This window comes from Myotis myotis, unplaced genomic scaffold (genome assembly GCF_014108235.1).
Source record: "Myotis myotis isolate mMyoMyo1 unplaced genomic scaffold, mMyoMyo1.p scaffold_m19_p_2, whole genome shotgun sequence".
Classification (NCBI taxonomy): domain Eukaryota; kingdom Metazoa; phylum Chordata; class Mammalia; order Chiroptera; family Vespertilionidae; genus Myotis; species Myotis myotis.
In genome coordinates this window covers 173,546,985-173,569,731 of record NW_023416324.1, presented here as the reverse complement: position 1 = coordinate 173,569,731, position 22,747 = coordinate 173,546,985, and the positions used below count along the sequence as shown (strand labels likewise).

Genomic DNA, 22,747 nt, shown 5'->3' with positions numbered 1-22,747 from the left:
TATATTAAAATTGCATGTAACATCAAAGTAAGAAAAAGAAGAAATGTAGAGTGACTGGTAATTTGGGTAATTATTATGAATGTGTCCTCCTTAGGAATTATGCCAATTTATGTTCCCAACAGAAATGTGTAAGAGTGTTTGCTCAGCCTCACCAACAAAGTTAAACTTTTGGATGTTTGCCAACCATGTAGGTTTTTTAAAAAAAGTATATTTGGAGCAATTTTAATTTGTATTCCTCTTCTTATAAGTAAGGTTGTGCATTTTTTCATGTTTACAAACCATTTGTAATTTCTTATTTGTGAACTATTTTTATTCTTTGCTAAGCTTTCTGGTCTTCATTCTTATCAATTTATGAATATTTTATATATTAAGAAGATTAGCCTTTTGTGTATAAGAATTATAACAACTTTTCACATTTTGTTATTTTGCTTAGAGTTTTTTTCCATGCCAGATTTTTTTTTTAATGCAGTTTAGCTTATCATTCTCTCCTTTTATGGCTTCTGGATTTCATAATCAGAAAATCCTTCACCACTTTAAGGTTTTTTTTAATTCCCATGTATTTTTTCAGGAAATCTAGTTTCACTGTTATAACTAAAACTTTGATTCAATAGGAATTCATCTTTATGTAAGATAACATATAAATTTCATTTTCTCCCTAGTTGTCCAAACAGCATCTATTAAATAATCAATTTCCCCCACTGTTTGGAGATGTCACTTTTATCATATATGCAATCCCTCTATGTAGTTGGTCTATTTCTAGATTTCTCTTCCATTTCATTAGTGTAGCTGTCTGTTCATGCACCAGAGTCAATCACTGAAGCCTTATAAAACGTCTTAATATCGGTAGCGCTGGTTACCTCTCAGTGACTTTCTTTCTTAGAGTTTTCCTGGCTGTTTCCATTTTTCTTGTAGCAGTATTAGAATTTTAAAACTGGGTGCACATTCAATTAAAAATGAATAAAGAGCCGAAACCGGTTTGGCTCAGTGGATAGAGTGTCGGCCTGCAGACTGAAAGGTCCCAGGTTTGATTCCGGTCAAGGGCGTGTACCTTGATTGCGGGCACATCCCCAGTAGGGGGTGTGTAGGAGACAGCTGATTGATGTTTCTCTCTTATCGATGTTTCTGACTCTCTATCTCTCTCCCTTCCTCTCTGTAAAAAATCAATAAAATATATTTTTTAAAAAATGAATAAAGAGCCCTGGCTAGTTTGGCTCAGTGGATGGAGCATCAGCCTGCGGACCAAAGGGTCCCAGGTTCGATTCCAGTCAAGTGTACATGCCCGGGGTTGCGGGCTCGATCCCCAGTGGGGGGTGTGCAGGAGGCAGCCAATCAATGATTCTCTCTCATCATTGATGTTTCTATCTCTCTCTCCCTCTCCCTTCCTCTCTGAAATCAATAAAAATATGTTTTTTTAAAAAATGAATAAAGAACTAAAATACAAGCCAGCCTTTCTGAAACGTCTTCTGTGCATGTTCTTGGTACTACTGCAGGTCCTTTGGTGTGGTGCTTTGGGAATTGCTGACAGGAGAGATCCCTTATAAAGATGTAGACTCTTCGGCCATTATCTGGGGTGTTGGAAGCAATAGCCTACATCTTCCAGTTCCTTCCACTTGCCCTGATGGATTCAAAATCCTTATGAAACAGACATGGTAAGGAATATATTTCTCCCAATATTCTATTTTACCTCCCTCCTCAAAACCATACTTAAAACTTCTTCAGAACTGCAGGGAAGTCTCTAATGTGTATTGGGAGTGAATCGCCTGGTAGGATAAAAACCTGGAACCTTGGAACAATTGATAAGTAAAGAGTTTAGCACATGTTGAAATAGTAGGCCTTAGTAAATAATAGCTATTATTACTTTACCAGTCCTAAGGGATTATTATCAAACAGGTCACTGATGTTCATTTCATCAACACTGAGATACAGCCATGCATAGAGTCAAAATGGCTTTCATTTTTATTAGAGTAGAATAAAATCTTTATCCTCCTGGACATACCTTCTGAAATGCACAAGCTGCCTTTTTCTACATTTAGGCAAAGTAAACCTCGCAACCGACCTTCTTTCCGGCAGACACTCATGCATTTGGACATCGCGTCTGCAGATGTTCTTGCCACCCCACAAGAAACTTACTTCAAGTCTCAGGTAAGTTTGGAAACTTTCTACCAGGTACTATTACTGAACAAACAGACAAGGAGCTCTCAGTGAGAAAAAGTAATTCTTAGAAGAGAGCCATTCTGATTCTTATAGCAATTATATAACTCCATTCATTGTGAAACAGTAACTGTGATGCTCATGCATGTGACCTTTTGGAGTTTCTTGAGCACATATAGTATTCTCTCATTTGAAAAGAATGTATATCAGGATCTGGTCTTCATAATGGGTTCTGGTGAAACTGTTGAGGAGAAAAGAGGAAAAGAAGATATGAAAAGTGTAATGTACATATATGCAAATTAGAATTACTACTGAACTTCATGAACGCATTATTGTCTTTGAAGAAGAAAAAATACAGTACAGAGGAGGGAAGTTAAATACCAGAAAGAGCCCATGGTAGAATCAGGCCCAGAGAGAACCTTTTCTCCAACTTTATATGCCACTTAGTAGCACCAAATAAAATATCATTTAATGTGTCTGTTAGCTTTTACTGCATTACAAGCCATTCTAAAGCTTATGGCTTAAAACAGTAAGCTTTTGTTTAGCTCACTATTTTGTGGGTCAGGAATTTGGGCTAGGCAGTTCTTCTGCCGGCTTTGGACTCACTCACATGTCTGCCGTCCGTTGCAAGGTCGGCTGGGAGGCTGGCAGGTTCCTGACGGCCTCATTCTCAAGTCTGACGACTGGTTGGCTATTCGCTAGAGACCTCAGTTCTCCACGTGGCCTCTTACCCTGCGGCAGGCTAGCTTGGGCCTGTTCACACGGTGTTCTCGGGGTGACAAAGGCAGCAAGGGGCAAGCCCAGTGCACAAGTGAGTTTGAAGCCTGTGTGTGTATCATGCGTGCTAATGCCTCCTTGGCTAAGCAAGTCACAGGCCAACCCAGATGGAGAAATAGACATCACCTCTTGATAGGTGCAGAGAGGGGAAGAATTTGTCACTGTTAAATGAAAATGCTACAGATGTCCTAAGGATTGGTGGTCCAACCTCTATCAACATGGTTAGGGAGTGGACGGAGATAAGTGTACATGAGGTCCTCATCCCAGACCCGGGTAATAGCAAAAGGAGTAAAATAGGGTGAAACTATGGATTTTGAAATAAGTGTGATGATCCTAAGTTGTAACTTTATGCCTGTAGGATTTCACAACAGTATTACCTAATTTCTTATCATATAGCTTTGTCTCACTCATGATACTGTGCTTCTAAGTGAATTTTTGTAAGATGAATTCCATCTCCACATTATTTTCCAGTATCATTTCAAAGATTCATTCTCGCCCTAACCGGTTTGGCTCAGTGGATAGAGCGTTGGCCTGCGGACTGAAGGGTCCCAGGTTCGATTCCGGGCAAGGGCAGGTACCTTGGTTGCGGGCACATCCCCAGTAGGAGATGTGCAGGAGGCAGCCGATCGATGTTTCTCACTCATCGATGTTTCTAACTCTCTATCCCTCTCCCTTCCTCTCTGTAAAAAATCAATAAAAAAAAAATTCATCCTCAGAGAAGACATCTTATTACCAATCGGTGTTTCAATCTATTCCTCATCGCCCCCCATCTGCAGTGGGGGATGCATTTACCTACCAGGAAAGTCTGTGTTAGAAAGAATACTGGACTGGGAGGGGCATCATCCTGGAGGTTAAACAAGTCCTCCAATATGTTTTACTACCCGCCCCTACCCAAGGCTCAGAGTATGTGCTTCTCAGGTATCTGACAGACATAGAGATACTCTGCCCACCAGACATTGCGAATTTCTTAATAAAGTCACAGGGCTTCTGGCAGTTCCCACGAAAAGATAAGCCAGAGACTCTTATCCTGCCCAAAGTTCCAACATACTTTCTATGGAGCCACAAACTTAGCCCTTCCCACAACTGTGTCTTTAAATATTTAATCAGGCTTGCCCCTATAGTTTTTTAGTGTTTCTAAGGAATTACTATGGAAGAAAAGTGTTTGATCTTAGAGCAGCGGTTCTCAACCTGTGGGTCGCGACCCCTTTGGGGTCGAACAACCCTTTCACAGGGGTCACCTAAGACCATCGGAAAATGCATATCTAATTACATATTGTTTTTGTGATTAATCACTATGCTTTAATTATGTTCAATTTGTAACGATGAAATTGGGGGTCACCACAACATGAGGAACTGTATTAAAGGGTCGCGGCATTAGGAAGGTTGAGAGCCACTGTCTTAGAGAAAATAAGAGGATGTAAGAGATTGACTTCATACCATTTCCTCTGTTCTTTTTTTTTTTTTTTTTTTAATTTTTACAGAGAGGAAGGGAGAGGGATAGAGAGTTAGAAACATCAATGAGCGAGAAACATCGATCAGCTGCCTCCTGCACATCTCCCACTGGGGATGTGCCCGCAACCCAGGTACATGCCCTTGACCGGAATCGAACCTGGGACCTTTCAGTCCGCAGGCCGATGCTCTATCCACTGAGCCAAACCGGTTTCGGCCTCTGTTCTTTTATACGCATTCCAGTAAACTCCCTTAAAACGATTACAACTATTGCCTATCCAATTACGTGTAGGTGTGGGGCATGGGTAAGAAATCTGTCAAATAGCTGTTAGTGCTCAGAAAAAAATCTTAGGGCCTTTTGTGAAATGAAAGGGAACAATAGTGAGCACTTTAGAAAATCTTTCCAGCGTAGGGTATGGTTGCAACCCCAGCTTTGCTTCCTTTACTACACAGTGACTATAAAACTATGCATACCACAATTTTGAAAAGCAGTTTTTGCGAGCATGCTAAGTCACAAGCTGTTGAGACAGTATAACTGTATATACTTGGAAAACTTTAATTTCTAAGCAGATTTTACTTGAGTGCTCCCAGAATATCACTTCTTAGCCAGTGCAACATGTTTTAAGCCTCCAACATGTGCCAAGCACAGTATGGTGCAACCCAGCACCCACAGTCGGTGTCCTCACTTGTACAGACTCACTTTTATCAGCACATGCAGTGCTAAATGTGTGAAGATGCAGCATATATAGCACAGATGAGATCAGAAAAGAAAAGGTTCTTTTGGAGCAAGAATATGAAAGGAAGAAGAAAGGGAGGGAAAGGGAAGGAAGAGAGAAGAAAAACTTGTTACATTGGATATCTTTTAATATTCATTAATTCTTCCACATTTTTCTCCCAACATAAAATTGTACTTCTCCTTAAAGAGCCCCGAAATCTGCTATCCTTGCTAGTTTCTAGAATTAGGCCCTGAGTCTAAAACCCTGTCCTATGATCCTGGATAACTCGCTACATTCTCTAGACATCAGCTTACTCATCTAAACAATAAAGATAATCATATCTTCCCGTCCTGGTGGAGTTTTGTTGAGGACCAAGTGAGACAATAAAAGTGCAAATGATTTGTAAACTGTAGAGAACCTCCCACAAAGCTACAGAAATTAAGCCTCCTTTGGGCTGTTACATTCTGGGTACTTTTTCTGATGACCTCCTGAGATGGATAAGATGGCAGTAGGGAATATTCATTGTACGTTGACATTATGCCACCCTCGTGGAGAAGAGCTGGTTATTTGCACATGGTTTTGCTTTGCTGTAGCAGGCTTGCACCTGAGGCCTCACCTCCTCCTGCCTGCTGACAAAATCTTATCCGCATCAGTTGTTAATCAATGGTTGTTGGCCATCGTTTCCACCTCCCACCAAAACTGTCAGTCCAGAGCACTGCCCCAGCCTAAGAGAAAATGCTTCATTCATCTGTTTCGCATCAGTGGCACATGTGTGAAGACGCAGCATATATAGCACAAACGAACAAAGCAACCAATTTCAGTATAATATTAGATTCTGCCACAGCTATTGCTTCATTCTTAAGCAATAACCCATTTCTCCAAGTAGACACTTATTGCTCCTGGTATTCAATTACATTTTATATCGGTCTTTAGAAACCATTTTAGCCTGGTCCCAAATCCCAGCTGCCAGATGGACCATGTGCCCTGCTTCTAAGCTGTCCACCACCCTCTGCCTTTGCATCATTCTAATTTCCTTTTGAGTGCCACTACGACCACCATTAATTCAGGGGAGCTGCAGAGGCACTAAATTCACTGTAAAACTGTGCTGCCTCAAGAGTAGTCTTGTCATTCCCTAGCCGTTTAACTCAGTGGATAGAGCATCAGCCTGTGGACTAAAGGATCCTGGGTTCAATTCCGGTCAAGGTCCTGTACCTTGGTTGCAGGTTCCCTGGCCTTGGCTGGGGTGCATGCAGGAGGCAGCCAATCGATGTTTCTCTCTATCTCTCCCTCTCCTTTCCACTCTCTAAAAATCAACGGAAAAATATCCTTGGGTGAGGATTAACAAACAAACAAAAAAGTAGTCTCGTCCTGAGCAAGTAGGTGCTTAGGCTGGAAGTGGGCCCTTACGTGGGAGGCAGGAAACAGGACTCTGTGCCAATCAAGAGCTGGGCTTACCACATCTAAGTCTTTACTGACTCAGAATCTATGATTTCCTGCTACTTAGCCCCCTGAAATCCTGCTTCTATATTCCTCAAGAGAGGCTGGAACTCATTCTTTTTTTTACTTTGAGGTAAAATATCCTATATAATAAAGAGGTAATATGCAAATTAACTCTCATGCCATCACAAGCTGGCTGCCTATGACCAGGCTGGCAGGGGGTTATTGAGGGATGACCAAATGACTGAACAGCAGGCTGTGTGGGGTGACCAGGCCGGCGGGGAGAGGAGTTGGGGGCAACCAGGCTGGCAGGGGGGGGGGGGGTAGTAAGAGGTGACCAGGCTGGAGGGGGAGGGAGTTAGGGGTGACCAGGCCAGCGGGTGGGTTGCAGTTGGGGGCAACCAGGCTGGCAGAGGGGGCAGTTGGGGGCGATTAGGCTGGCAGGGGGGGCAGTGAGGGGCAACTAGGCCAGCAGGAAGGGGGCAGATGGGGGCAACCAGGATGGCAGAGGAGGGCAGTTGGGGGCAACCAGGCTGGCAGGGGGGGCAGTAAGAGGTGACCAGGCCAGTAGGGGGGGTTAGTTAGGAGTGACTAGGCCAGCAGGAAGGGGGCAGTTAGGGGCAACCAGGCAGGTAGGCAGGTGAGTGATTAGGAGCCAGCAGTCCAGGATTGTGAGAGGGATGCCCGACTGCCAGTTTAGGCCCGATCCCCGAGATCAGACCTAAATCGGCAGTCAGCCATCTACCAAGGGGTCCCAGATTGGAACCCCCCCCCCACCCTGTGCACAAATTTCGTGTGCTGGGCCTCTAGTATATAATATAAAATTTTCCATTTTAACCATACAATTCAGGAGCATTAATTACATTCACAATGTTGTGAAACTATTGATCTGTTTCCAAAATTTTTCATCACCTCATTAAGCAATAATTTCTCATTCCCTCCTCTCCACAGCCCCTGCTAATCTCTGTTCTACTTTCTGCTTGATGAATTTACCTATTCTAGATCCTTCATTTAACTTTGTTTCACTTAGAATGTTTTTAAGATTCATCTATGTTGTAGCATGTGTCAGAACTTCATTCCTTTATATGACTGAATAATGTTCTGTTGAATGGATATACCCACATGTTGTTGATCCATTCTCCTGTTGACTCAACTTCATTTTGACACCTATATTATGGGAGAGAAAAGAAGCAAGGCTTGGGTGCAAGAACTTCAATGCTATTGACTGAATAAGTGGAAGGCTGGAGAAGTCAAAAACCTAAATGTCCTCTTTATGTCCCAAGCCTGATCTGGGACATAAAGAGGATCCCATTAATGGTGATAACCTAGGTTTTACTGGATTTTTCTCTTATCTGTTCACAGGGGATGTAAGTATCTTGAGGCACCCCCTACTCCCTCCTTCCATTCTCCACATGCATTTGGGAGAAATCCCCTTAAAGAGTAGGGTGTCAGCCTCAAATGAACAGCATCTGCTCTGCTTTCCACTGGCTCTGGCTGGACACAGCAGTCCCCGCCTAGCATCTGCCAGGTGTTGCTTTATTGGATAGCACTGCTTTCTTCTAAAGGACTGTGGTCCCCGGCTGGCATCCACCAGGTGCCCCCGTATCCTTAGGGCACCACCACCACCCATGGGAGTTGTTATTTCCTGCTGTAACTGAAGCTCTGGACTTTACAAGATTCCAAAGCTGCACATTGTCCTGTTTACACAACGAACTCTTCCTTTCCCTGTTGGCTTACACTTTGTTAAAAGCAGTGGGGCAGTGCTGGTTATGGCAACATCTTACAGGTATTTTAGTGAAACAGTGGAAAGTGCCGCTCCTCCCCAGTGATGGTGGCTTTTTTATAGGTCAAGTTAAAGCAGGAATCCTTCCTGCATGACTGTTTTCTCTCAGAGGCTCCTCGGTCTCTGTCAGATTGGCTTCACATATGCCCACACATGTCTGAGATGCAGATTAAGTGCCAGTTGGAACTTCTATTACATAAAGATCCTAAGTGTACGTGATGGAACTCCAAAATTAACATCTACCAGTCACATGATACCTTTGGGGAAAGCATGATTAATCAGTACCTGCTGTCTTCCCACACGTCCTGTTCCCTCTTCACAAGAGGGAACTTCTTTTTGGAAATTCACTTTCTTAATAGGTTTCAATCTTCAGGATGTTCTCTTTAAGTTTCCCTAACCCATATACCCATAAGCTAAATATCAAGAGGTTTATTTTCTCTAGAATTAAAAAATAAATAGGAGGGAAAAAGGGGGCATATGTAATACTTTCAACAATAAGGATTTATTTTTAAGAAATAATAAATAAATAGGTCTGCCATATCATATCTCATTCCTCACCACCAGATGGAGGTATTCCCTTTCCTGGTTCCTTTAAGTACTGTGCTGGAATCACTGGCAGGTTTTTGAATGAAGAGGACACTTTAAGGCCTAAGTTTATTCTCCCCCTTATTCTTTTTTGGTCTAACAACTCTTGATTGTCAATCTTTGGCATCTTAAAGCTCAATACTCTTTCTACCTCATGATTTTGATCTGATGATTAAAAGAACAGCATTACCTGGGGCTCAACCAAACCTGCATTTATAGCTTAGACTAGAGGCCTGGTGCACAAAATTCATGCATGGGTAGGGTCCCTAGGCCTGGCTGGCGATCAGGGCTGATCTGTGGGGTGATGGGTGGGGCGATCGGGGGGCCCCCACTGGCACCTGCCTTGGCTGGCCTGGGGCCTGCGGGCTGGGGGCAGCTCCTGTGTTGAGCATCTTCCCCCTGATGGTAAGTGTGTGTCATAGTGACCGGTTGTTCCACCATTCAGTTGATTTGCATATTAGGCTTTTATTATATAGGATACTGTCAAAGACTGCTATCAAATAATGGACAGCACGTTCTAGACCTTGGCTTTCTGATAGCATTGTTTGGCAGGTTCAGTACACAAAAGTTAATTTTTGTCAGTCAGAGTCAACATATATATGAAGATCTAGCACAGGGGTCCTCAATCTTTTTAAACAGGGGGCCAGTTCACTGTCCCTCAGACCGTTAGAGGGCCGGACTATAGTTTAAAAAAAAACTATGAACAAATTCCTTTGCACACTGCACATATCTTATTTTGAAGTAAAAAAACAAACTGGGAACAAATACAATGTTTGTATTTGCATGTGGCCCATGGGCCGTAGTTTGAGGACCCCTGATCTAGCATATTATAAATGGATAGTCAGGATAATCACTTTCTAAATAATCTATAATAATAAAAGCATAATATGCTAATTAGACCAGACAGCCAAATGACCTTCGAGACAAGCTTCCAGACGAAGCTGGGGCTGCGAGAGCCAAGCCCCTTGCATGAATTTTGTGCATCAAGGCCTCTAGTTATAATATAACTTTCTCTATAAAAGTAAATGATAAATGGCATATTTGGGGAGAAACCTGTAATTTCACAATCATTAAAGTGTAAATTCTTCATGGTCTAGAGCAGGGGTGGGCAAACTTTTTGACTCGAGGGCCACAATGGGTTCTTAAACTGGACCGGAAGGCCAGAACAAAAGCATGGTTGGAGTGTTTGTGTGAACTAATATAAATTCAAAGTAAACATCATTACATAAAAGGGTACAGTCTTTTTTTTTTTAGTTTTATTCATTTCAAACGGGCCGGATCCGGCCCGCGGGCCGTAGTTTGCCCACGGCTGGTCTAGAGGGATCACTATTAACATGAATCTGAAGGTAATAGAATAGCTCTAGAGCAGGGGTCCTCAAACTTTTTAAACAGGAGGCCAGTTAACTGTCCCTCAGACCGTTGGAGGGCCGGACTATAGTTTAAAAAAAAACTATGAACAAATTCCTATGCACACTGCACATATATTATTTTGAAGTAAAAAAACAAAATGGGAACAAATACAATATTTGTATTTGCATGTGGCCCATGGGCCATAGTTTGAGGACCCCTGCTCTAGAGGAAGATTATGCAATTGGAAACATTTAGTGATGTGTCTAGCCTTCACTGGAAGTTAGGTTAACCTCATTAGCTGCCAGGGATGGTAGTCTATACATATTTGAGGAAATATATCTTTAGATGTTTTTTGAGAAACTGCCTATGTAGACTATATTCCAACAGAGGTTTCCCTGCCCCCTAAAATTTAGATAAAATTGGCTTGAAATTACACACCCTATGGAAAGTCCAATGTCCTAACACTCCTGTGAATTCCTGGAGATTTAAAATTTCACTAGAGGCTCGGTGCACAAAAATTTGTGCATGGGGGGGGGGGGGTCCCTCAGACTGTGCCCTCTTGCAGTCTGGGACCCCTCAGGGGATAACCACCTGCTGGCTTAGGCCCGCTCCCTGGGGGATTGGGCCTAAGCTGGCAGTCAGACATCCCTCTGGCAGCCCGGGAGCCCTTGGGGGATGCCCACTTGCCAGCGGGGAGCAGGCCTAAGCTGCAGTTAGACATCCTTAGCGCTGCTGAGGAGGTGGGAGAGGGTCCCACCACCACCGCTGTACTGGCAGCCGTCAGCCTGGTTTGTGACTGAGCAGAGCTCCCCCTGTAGGAGCGCACTGACCACCAGGGGCAGCTCTTGCATTGAGCATCTGCCCCCTGATGGTCAGTGTGTGTCATAGTGACCAGTCATTCCCAGTCGTTCTGCTATTAGGGTCAATTTGCATATTACCCTTTTATTATATAGGATAGAGGCCTGGTGCATGGGTGGAGGCCAGCTGGTTTGCCCTGAAGGGTGTCCCAGATCAGGGTGGGGGTCCCGCTGGGGTGCCTGGCCAGCCTGGGTGAGTGGCTGATGGCTGTTTGCAGGCTGGCCACAGCCCCTCCAGGGTGGTGGTCCCCCCTGGGGTGCCTGGCCAGCCTGGATGAGTGGCTGATGACTGTTTGCAGGCTGGCCACAGCCCCTTCAGGGTGGGGGTCCCTGCTGGGGTGCCTAGCCAGCCTGGGTGAGGGGCTAATGGCTGTTTGCAGGCTGGCCATGGCCCCAAGCCACCCAAGCTCCCAGTGAAGGCTGGCTGGAAGCAGGTATCTGGGGTTTATTTATCTTCTATAATTGAAAGTTTGTTGCCTTTAGTGGAGGCCACAGCTGGCCAGGGCAGGCAGTAAGCTTGGCTTCCTCCATCACTGGGGCAACCACGCCTCCTGCTTGCTCCAGCTCTGTGGCTGCTGGCTGCCAACTTGGTTGGGTTAGTTTGCATATAGTCACTCTGATTGGCTTGTGGGCATGGCTTGGGGCATAGCGAAGGTATAGTCAATTTGCATGTTTCTCTTTTATTAGATTAGATAGCCACTCTGGCTCTGCCTTTCTAAAATTCTTGGCCCCCACACCTGCCATGAAGTTCAGCACCTTCCTTTCTTTGATTTCTAAGAAAACAAAAACACATATGCAAAGTCAGGGTGAATGTCAAGAGACTTTACTAAAGATTTGGGACATTGGAAAAGGCTTACATTTTGAACAATTTAAATCACATATTAGACATCCTTTCTGTCTTAAGTATTTTGTCAGCCTACTAAATTCCTCACGAATTTAAGTAGGCTCACTCCCAAATTCCTGTATAATTCTCTGTATTTTTATTCCCATCACCTGCTGTTTATGCCCCTTGGGTCTTCTCCTCCAAACATTTTTTCAAGTTTTTCATACACAGAACCTAAGAGGAATGCTGGTGCCAGTTGTAAAGATGATCATGTTCTCACTGACATGCACTTGTACCATACTAGAGGCCCGGTGCACGGATTCATGCACCAGTGGGGTCCCTCGGCCTGGCCTGTGCCCTCTCACAATCCGCGACCCCTTGGGGGATGTCAGATAGCTGGTTTTGGCCCAATCCCCACATGCCCAATCCCTGCTGGCCCAATTCAGACAGGAGGGAGCCCAGTCCTGTGTGTTGAGCATCTGTCCCCTGTTGGTCAGTGCACATCATAGTGACCGGTGGACTGGTTGTTGGGTCATTCGGTCGCTTAGGTTTTTATATATATAGATGGTTATCACAGCCATCCTTTCTAGCCAGGCTTTCTCTGCTGCTCTCTTGACTCGAAGAGGTGATAGCTGGTATGCTAACTGTGATGGTTCTGGTGGCCCAGGAAACTGGAAAAGAGATGGCATTGCATGTTGGACTCACTACAGAAAATGGGGTGGGATATGGTGTGCAGGTACATTTTCATGAGATATTTTGCTGTTGACTAATATTAATTGAACATCTATTCTATAAAGTTCTTCAAGAGAAGCTTACAGAAAAAAAAATCTTGTACATGAGCCTATGGCTGTATCAGAGTTTGAAACTCCTAGAATATTAACAAAGTCTAATTTATCCTCACCCAGGCTGAATGGAGAGAAGAAGTGAAAAAACACTTTGAGAAGATCAAAAGTGAAGGGACTTGTATACACCGCTTGGATGAAGAGCTGATTAGAAGGCGGCGAGAAGAGCTCAGGTCAGCTGCTTTCTCCTCCACCTCTTCGCATCCCCAGGTCTCCAGATGTCAGCAGGAACTCTCTTTGTGAATCACCACTTCACTTTCTACACACCTTTCCCTGTGCTGTTTATTGTTAATTCTCTTTCCGATTTGCTCGCCTTTATATCACTGGCTTATCCTCCCCTCCTTGGCCCGTGCCACTCTGTTATCCTCTTTCATTGTATCTCTGCAATGAAGATTCCCAGAGCAATGCTATTTGTTCACTCAGCCCCTGTCCTAAGTGACACGGAAGGCCAGAAACTTATAAGATGTAGTCCCTGGTCTCAAGATGGTTATAATCTTTTAAGGGATGCAAGATATGTTCATAGATAACCACTATAATGAGGCAGGATCTGTGCCACAGATAAGTATAAATGAGTGATCATGGTATCAGCTCCCAACTGCATATTTCCATTAACAATGAGCTATACTGTATTCTTATTATGATATTGTCAATACTACACAAAGGCTACAAATTATGCACAAATCCCATTCACACTTTATCTGTGACCTCCTGGCTATTCTGTATGGCTAGATATGGCCCCTAAGGATAAACCAAATAGAAAGCTTAGATTTTCCATCTCCCACTCCATCTTGGCTGAGTCATTGCATTGGACAAGGGAGCTTTTAATCTAGGGCAGTGGTCGGCAAACTGCAGCCCCTTGAGCAGTGATGGCGAACCTATGACACGCGTGTCAGAGGTGGCACGCGAACTCATTTTTTTGGTTGATTTTTCTTTGTTAAATGGCATTTAAATATATGAAATAAATATCAAAAATATAAGTCTTTGTTTTACTATGGTTGCAAATATCAAAAAATTTCTATATGTGACACAGCACCAGAGTTAAGTTAGGGTTTTTCAAAATGCTGACACGCTGAGTTCAAAAGGTTCGCCATCACTGCCCTTGAGTGTGGCTCTTCCACAAAATACCATGTGCGGGTACGCACATATAGTGCAATTGAAACTTCGTGGCCACACTCAAGGGGCCAAAGATCCGCACGTGGCTCGCGAGCCGCAGTTTGCCGACCACTGACCTAGGGGGCCCTTAGGCAAATGCTTTTGAGATCAACCATTCTGGTTCTTACTTCATGAGAGCTGACTTTTGGCCTCCCCCGAGTTGGTTAATTTCACTGATCCTGTGTTTTCTTTGGTAGGCATGCTTTGGATATTCGTGAACACTACGAGAGAAAACTTGAGCGGGCTAATAATTTATACATGGAGCTGAGTGCCATCATGCTGCAGCTGGAAATGCGGGAGAAGGAGCTCATTAAGTATGCATCCAGACCACTGTCTGCCCTTGTTGATGTGGTCTATCCATCAGCAGAAATGTACTGCTCTTCCATGTTGCTGCTACTCAGAACTGGCAGCTGTCTAAGTCATTCATCCAACATTCCTTGGGGGGTGTGCATAGTCCCTGCCCCTGGGGAGGTTTCCCATTGAGTGGAGTTGCCGCAGAGCTGGTTCTAGGGGAGCATGCACTGACAGCTATTTGCCACTTCACCCTGCTGAATGGCTCAAGAAGGGGTGCCGCCCTAACCGGTTTGGCTCAGTGGATAGAGCATCAGCCTGAGGACTCAGGGGTCCCAGGTTCGATTCCGGTCGGGGGCATGTGCCTTGGGTGCGGGCACATCCCCAGTGGGGAGTGTGCAGGAGGCAGCTGATTGATGTTTCTCTCTCATCCATGTTTCTAACTCTCTATCGCTCTCCCTTCCTCTCTGTAAAAAAATCAATAAAATATATTTTAAAAAAAGAAGGGGTGCCATTTCATGGAGAGCTAGATGTTGTTGAGTGGGGGCTTATTGCCCCCTGGGGAAGTGAGGTGGCTTCTGCAAGTGGTTTAGGATATTCCTGAGAATGGCAAGAAAATCCTGGGGTCCTGACCAACACAGCAGCTACTGAAATCAGTAGGACTTCTACCATTGCATTGTGTCTCTCATGAGGTGTACTGTGGAGGGGAAGGTTAGTCTCCAAGTTCATCTATGAGCTGAAGGGAAAAATGAAATCAGATTAGGTTGAATTTAGTATCTTTTTTGTCCCCTTTTTACCCAAATAGCAACCTTGTTATTCAAATGGCCTGCACCTGGTAAGGTGGCCTGACTCTGTGGGTGGAATTAGCCTGTGCAACATTCTGCCCATCTTTTCTGTCTGGGGTGGCTGAGATAGGCCTTTTCTCTTTTTTTGCAGGCGTGAGCAAGCCGTGGAAAAGAAGTATCCTGGGACCTACAAGCGACACCCTGTCCGTCCAATAATCCACCCCAATGCCATGGAGAAGCTCATGAAAAGGAAGGGCGTGCCTCATAAACCTGGGGTGCAGACCAAACGGTGAGACGCTTGTGCTGACCTGGTATTCAGAGAAATGGGGAACTATCTCCCTAAAAATACATTATCAGATGATGGTGGGTGTGGCCACCCTACCTCATCATTAGCACACATGCCTCTAGATAAAACAGAGTGGAAAGCTGAGAGAAAGTGTGTCATGGACCCTAGGGATCCATGCTTTACTATATGAGGCATAGATATTTATTCTCTTAGCATAGAATAGTAAAAAGAGAAATAAACGGGGGGCGGGGGGCGGGGGGCAGACAGACCTGGGTTAGAATACTGGCTACACCCATTATGAGCTGTGTGATTTGGGCCATGTCAGTTGCCCTCTTTCAGCCCCATGGTAAAATGGCATAACTATAGCACATGAGATTTCTTCTTTGTCCCCCAATGCACAGAATTGGGTTAATTATAATTCTCAATTTAGGCAACATTGGTCCACACATGACCCACTTTTATTTATTCATTTAGTTAGTTATTTTAATAATGTAATAAGTGCTCATAAATCCACCACAAAAAAATGAAGGCAGGGACTTCGTGTTTTGTGGGGGTTTTTTTTTCCACTTCACAAATTTTGTGGGTCATCTTTGCACGGGACCATGCTAATCTTCTCTGTATCGCCCAATTTTCGTATATGTGCTACCAAAGCGGCTTTGATAATTACCTCTATCTGCCCATATGGTTCCCCTCATTCCACTCTTGCAGGGGACTTTTGTGAAGTTTAAATAAGACAATATGTGAGGTCACCTAATAAATCACAGGTACTCAAAAAGTGGATTTTTTTTAATAGTTTTTTTTTTAAAGATTGCCCTTTTTCCTAATTATAACACATTTTCCTGATATATTGGCCCTTGAACAATGTGGAGATTAGGAGTGCCAACCACCTGCTTAGTGGGAAATCCACATATAACCTGACTCAGCCCACTACAAACTCGGACCCTAACCACAGATCTAAAATACTGAATTAGTTTAACCTTAAAATGCTCTTCCAGTCAGTGTTTCTTACCAAGTTCTGCAAGAGCCGCATTCCTCCCAAATAGTGGAGAGTTGGTTTTGTCCTAGCTAAATTAATGGAAAGGAAAGAAATGTCCCTAAACCTGGGAGGTGGGCCCAACAGTGAGACGTGAGCGAAATGCAGTAAGAATAAAAGTAATGAAAAATGCAAACCAAGAATCTACTCTAAGCCTTTCAGAAAGGTGGCCCGAGACCATGACTAATGTAAATCTGAACTACTAGTGAGCAATTCCATGGATTAACTCCAGTTTCGTTTTTACTTACCACTCCTATCGCCTGCTCAAGTTCTGAGAAATTGTTTTCAGATAGTACCTGGTAAGACCCTCCTGGAAGCCCAACACCTCTTTCTTTGGGTGACCTAAATAGGGACCAAATTTGCCTGCTGGTCCTCCCTGCATTCTGCCTATAGTTAAAACTAAGAGCATTGGAGTGGGGGGTGGGGGGACAATAGTACCTTTTTTTTCAATATATGAGCTCATGTTTACTTTTACAGAATATGAGCTCATGTGCTGTGGGAAATGTGTTTGAAGGAGTTTGACACCATCAGCAGATGCTTAGTCTACAAGCCAACTGAACTGGTCCAGGAAGTAACCTGGATGGGTACTAGAGCTGTGAAGAGTATTTTCAGCTGTGTTCCCCTTAATGGAGTTAAGTTTCAGATTATTTGGACGGTTCAATGATTATCAAACCAGAAGGCCAGTGACCTTTGAGGGAAGCAGAGAGGAGAAACCACCCACCATCCGTTAGCCTAGCCTTCAGGGTGTGTTTGGTCAAGGACTAGAACGAAGAGAGCCAGAGTTCCATTATGGATCCACTGAGCCTGTCACAAGTGAGGCTAGGCCAATAAGATCGTCTAAATGCCTTGGAATAAGCAGAAGCTTGGAACGGGGAAAGAACTGGTCCTCGGAGTCAAAAGACCTGGGGTCAGTTGTTGAGTTCTGCCATTTACTTGCTTTGTGATGGACACAACTGACCACCCTGATCCCTCAGTGTCTTTCTCTGTAAAACGGACATTGTAATAGTAGGAAACAAGTGGTTTATATAATGCAAAGTGCTTTGTCAACTGTGAAGTTCTGTGTCAATGTTATCCTGTGATGTTTGCGCTGCCAGCTTCAGTGAAAGCAGCCTTCACCTGACGTAGGACACTTTCTCCTCAGCTCTCTTAGTTGCCACCATAGCCAGCCTCTGTGTAAGTAGATGCCCCTGACTGAGCCTTGAGGGCCTTCTTGCCTCAACAAAAGCCCCAGGGCCTCCTCCATCCAGATACCATCTGAGGCACAAGCTGGTCAACTGACCATAGAACTGAATCTGAGACAGGAAGCTGCTGAGAGCAGCACAGTATCTTATCGTAAACCAGCCTTATCGTAAGCCAGTAACTCCTGGAACTTCTGTGCTAAGGCAAGCCTTTTACTGTACTTCTCCTGCAAGAAAGGGAAACCCACCTCCTACTGCCTGGTGCCGGCTAATTTCCTCTAAGCCCTCGCTCTTCAAAGTGTAGGCCCTCAGCTCAGCATCATCCGAGAGCAGGTTAGAAATGCAGACCCTCAGGCCCCATCCCAGACCTACTCAGTCATTTTAACGAACTCTCAAGTAACATGTACGAACCTGCAAACTAGACTGTATCTAATAAGCCAGAGACTTCTGGTCTGCATCCTGCCAGGAACGAGCTATGGGACCAGGAGCCACTTTGGCTGGGCTCTGGGTTCCTCATCACGCAGGGTGGGGGCAGGACTGTATCTGTGTTCCCAAGCAAGGTCTGGGGTACCCTAGGGCCTGCATAGAGAGGACCGCAGGTCCTATTGCAGGGTGGAGAGAACGAGGAGCCCTGCAGGAGGGGCCTCTCCAGCTGTCCCACTAGATCTGCTTCAGATACTGGGCTTCTCCTAATGATTAATTTGAGTAAAGGATTCTGTTGTTAAGAAAACTAGGGGGTGGCCTCCAGCCCTGAAAGGTCCTGCCAGTTTGTATCTGTCTGGCCCCAGAGGAGATGAGGCTAGACTATTTGGACAGTTCAATGGCAGTTCCTTGGTGGGGAGGAGGTAGCAATACTCCCTGGAGTCCTAGAATCTCTGCCTGCATCGCTTCATCGGTTCAGAAAGCACTTACTGCTGACCTACTAGTACGCGCCTTGGAGTCAGTGTGCACAGCGTTCACCTCCGGAGCCGGCTTCCTCCTGGACACGGGCTGCATGGCTGGCCCGGGGGGCGCGTGACAGCGGGGCTGGGAGAGGACTCCTCCCTGTCGGAGCACAGTGCAGTGCCGGGGCCACTCCTCAGGAGCCTTCTCTCGCTGCCTCTGCTCAACCTCCCGGGCTGTCTACCGTTTCCTGTCTTCGGGCTCCACCCCCAAGTCCCCTCTTCCTGAAACATTACTGCGTCCCTACTGTGATCTAGACTCCCTGTTAGTGTCCTTCACAGACAAACATGAATATGGCATAGCCCAGCCCTCAAGAAGACCTGTCTGCACCTGACTCTCTGAACGTAGCCTCTTGCCTCATTATCCCAGGGTGTCCGTCCCTGGTACCAGAACTCTCTCCTCTTTGATCCCCTGTAGGATCTATCCCCATCCATCACTGGACAGATTTCTGGTCGTGGGCAATCGGCCATGCCTGTGTGTTGGCATGTTGGCACCAAGCTGATGACTGATACTATAAGGAGGAGATCCAGAAACCAGTCGGGCAGAGTTAGAGTTTAAAGGGACTGAGCGCCTTGGCAGTGAGGCCCAGAATGAAACCCAGGAGGCATAAGGGGAATCCCCCGTAAGCGGACATCTAGGTAGTTTCCACATTTCTGCTATTTTAAGCAATACATTAACGCAGTGCCTTCAAACACACGTCTTTGCGGACACCCATTTCCTCCGCTGGGTAAATCCCGGGGTGTGGCTGCTGATTCAAACGGTGTGTTTTAAGGCATGGGATAGAGTTCCCCAAACCTGAATATGTGTTTTCATGTGTTTAAAACTAAACCTGCTCTGTTCTTCCAGGCCAGATCTGCTGCGGTCAGAAGGCATCCCCAGTGTGGAGGTGGCTCCCGCTGCGTCCCCCTTGTCCGGAAGCCCCAAAATGTCCACCTCAGGCGGCAAGAGCCGGTACCGGAGCAAACCACGCCACCGCCGGGGGAATAGCCGAGGCAGCCATAGTGACTTTGCAGCAATCTTGAAAAACCAGCCAGCCCCCGAAAACTCACCCCACCCCACGTATCTACACCAGGCTCAACCCCAGCACCCTTCTCTGCAGCAGCAGTACCAGCAGCCCCCTCCCGCCACGTCTCAGCGTCACCATCCCAGGCTCAATGTGCACGGCCAGGACATTGCCACCTGCGCCAACAACCTGAGGTACTTTGGCCCCGCGGCTGCCCTGCGGAGCCCACTCAGCAACCACGCTCAGAGACAGATGCCTGGCTCCAGCCCTGACCTCATCTCCACAGCCGTGGCAGCAGATGGCTGGAGAAGTTCTGAGCCTGCCCAGGGCCAGGCCGGCCCCTGGGGCTGCTGCCAGGCTGACCCCTACGACCCCTGCGTCCAGTGCAGGCCGGAGCAGTGCGGGCCCCTAGACAGTCCCTTTGCTGAGCCGGTGGGGAGGAGCCCCGACCTTTTCAAGTCACCAGCACACAATCTCCTCTCAGAAAATGCCCAAGGTTCTGAGAAAATGGAAGAAAACGAAGAATTCAGTGGCTGTAGGTCTGCCTCGTCCCTTGGCGTCCCTCATCACAACACCCCACCAGCGCTACCTCGAAAAACAAGGCCCCTTCAAAAGGTAAGGACAGCGGTGGGCGTCACTGCCTTTGTGGATGCCAGAGCCCGTCGTGGTACGTGCATTGTAAAACATACACAAGTGCACATTTTGTAAAAGGATGAGCTAACGAGAATAAACAGGAGCTTCTTTATTTTAAATATTTTCTCTTCACACTGCTTAAGTGACGGACTTAGAAATACATTTTGAGAACTATTGAACCAGTGGACTGATTGAAATGTACCTCATTTATAAATAGACAACCATATATTAGGGATATGAAATCAAAATCGCTTGGAAACCACTACTTTAGCCCAGCCCTGAAGGATGTTGCAAGAGGAAAGATCCGATTATAAAATAGGTTTGGTTAACATTGTATTCTCTGTCCCCTCTGGGAAATTCCTCGTGTACATTAGCAAGTCCTAGACTTTGAGAAATCATGCAGAAACCTAGTATAATCCAGCCTTTCCCTCACCTACTGGAACATCCTGCCTTTTATGAGTCTGCCGGCCATGGAGCACACACCTTATACATTTGGTCTTACTAGAACCACACTCCCAGAGAGCAGTTCGACTTCTCTCTACTGACATATACTCCCATGTGTACCTCTGGGGTAAAGGGCTCATCTTAGCAGTCAGGTACCTCCATCCCTGTCTTTCCTACTCAGAAAGCATCGGAATGCAAGTAGGTAAGAGTGACGTTAGAACTGACTTTCAAAGCACATTATCCTCGATCTTTGGTACAATTATTTGGACCCAATTACCCGCCTCACAGGGATTGTAGTAATGTGGTACGTAGTGTCGCTGTAGTTAAGGATGGTTGGTGTGAGTGTGGCTACTCCTGTGCACTTGAGGAGAAATGGAAGCTTCCCTGTGAGGGAAGATCATTTACTCAGACAGAACACCTACCCAGCCTTTCAGATCAACCACAGAACCCCGCAACCATGAGGCCTCCGATGGCCCTTGTCCGGCCAACATGCTGACTCAATAACGTAATGTACTAAGCACCTGCTCTATATGCAGCATTGTATTAATGGTGGAGTGAGGGGTACAGTACAACAAGATATGGTCTGACTCTCAAATGATGTATGTCTTAGTAGTGGAGATGATACACATAATGACTATCATGTCAGTGAAAGGGGGCTGGTATGTGAAAGGGGGAAAAGTAGTTGTTGGGCTTTGAACAATTGAAAGATCACTTCTTGGTGAGGTCTCTATGACAAAGCCTGGAACCACTAGTGACAATGATTGCATGAGCCTGCCCCCACTCCAAGACCTCTTCTCCAGTTTCCCCTCTCTGTCACTCACCTCTGGACATGCTCACGGAGCCTTCACCTCCCTGAGGGCAAAGATATGTTTTATTCAGTTCTGTATATCTTCCAGCATCTAGTGCAAGGCCTGTCACCATGGACACCCAGGAAAAGTTGCTAAAACAGTGAGTGAAGATATGTATGTTTAAAGATGACACTCAGAAAGCTACTACTGTATGCCTTTTGATGACTAACTCTTTGCAAGGACCGTGTGTGTGTGTGTGTGTGTGTGTGTGTGTGTGTGTGTGTGTGAGAGAGAGAGAGAGAGAGAGAGAGAGAGAGAGAGAGAGAGAGAGAAATAAAATTCTTTTCTCTTGGTTTTCTTTAGAGTGGAGATGAGTCCTCAGAAGAGGAAGAAGGGGAAGTAGATAGTGAAGTTGAATTTCCACGAAGACAGAGGTAAAATCGTCAAACACATGTGATTGGTTTCAGTGTAATCGGGGAAACCCTGAGGTTGCCACTTCCTGTTCAATTGCATATCACTTTCTAACAACCACCTTGTAAGGAAACTTGAACTCACTGTGTATATGGTCTCCTGTTCCCACATTTTGGCAACTGGCTATGCACAGCCAGTCCCAGATTATCAGAATTCTTTTCATGGGAACTTCAAGACGAGCATAAATACAGATTCAAGGTTACAACTAAGAATATAGTGGGCAGTTTATGAGAAAAGGCCATGTGTTCTATGGATAATTTTACTGGTTTCTAGTGTACCTCCTTGAATTAGTTTCCTTGGGCTGCCATAACGAAATGCCATAGACTAGGTAGCTGAAACAATGGAATTTTATTTCTCACATTTCTGGACGCTGGGAAGTCCAAGCTCAAAGTTCCTGGTGAGAACTCTCTTCCTGGTTTGCAAATAACAGCTTTCTCACTGTGTCCTCACATGTTTGGAGGTGGTGGGGGTGGAGGGTGGGGTGGGGTTGGGGGATGGGGGATGGGGGCTTTGAGGAGGAGAAGAGAGAGAGAGAGAGAGAGAGAGAGAGAGAGAGAGATCTTCCTCTTTTTGTAAGGCCACATCCTATAGGATTAGGGCCCTACCCTTTGGCCTCATTTAACCTTAATTACCTCCTAAAGACTGTGAAGATTCAGTTACATTGGAGGTTAAGGATTCAACATCTAAATCGGGAGGGGGGGGAGGAGAGAGGGAGATACACAGTTCAGTCCACAGCACTTTCCATGTCCTGAGATATTATCCTATATAATAAAGAGGTAATATGCAAATTGACCATCACTCCAACACAAGATGGACACCTCCATGTGGTCAAAGATGGCCACCACAAGATGGCCAGCAGGGAGGGCAGTTGTGGGTGACCAGGCCAGCAGGGGAGGACAGTTGGGAGTGACCAGGCTGGCAGGGGAGGGCAGTTGGGGGTGACCAGACCTGCAGGGGAGGGCAGTTGGGGG

The 22,747-nt window shown here is 45.5% G+C and overlaps 1 protein-coding gene and 1 non-coding gene across 4 annotated transcripts in view; one reads left to right on the top strand and one right to left on the bottom strand.

Moving 5' to 3' along the window:
- MAP3K13 (mitogen-activated protein kinase kinase kinase 13) overlaps window positions 1-22,747 on the top strand; it is a 128,699-nt gene that overhangs the window by 99,361 nt on the left and 6,591 nt on the right. For all 3 annotated transcript variants that reach the window (XR_004974171.1, XM_036350839.1, XM_036350838.1), the window contains exons 6-12: window positions 1,491-1,649; window positions 2,034-2,142; window positions 12,834-12,943; window positions 14,120-14,236; window positions 15,150-15,287; window positions 19,284-20,055; window positions 21,669-21,739. Coding sequence is in view for 2 of the 3 variants with exons in the window: in XM_036350839.1 (XP_036206732.1) it covers window positions 1,491-1,649; window positions 2,034-2,142; window positions 12,834-12,943; window positions 14,120-14,236; window positions 15,150-15,287; window positions 19,284-20,055; window positions 21,669-21,739 (1,476 nt within the window). In the remaining variant the exon portion in view is untranslated. The remainder of the gene's footprint in view (window positions 1-1,490; window positions 1,650-2,033; window positions 2,143-12,833; window positions 12,944-14,119; window positions 14,237-15,149; window positions 15,288-19,283; window positions 20,056-21,668; window positions 21,740-22,747) is intronic.
- Window positions 15,837-15,938, bottom strand: LOC118677910. The gene has a single exon (XR_004974619.1). It is a non-coding gene; the product is annotated as a U6 spliceosomal RNA (small nuclear RNA).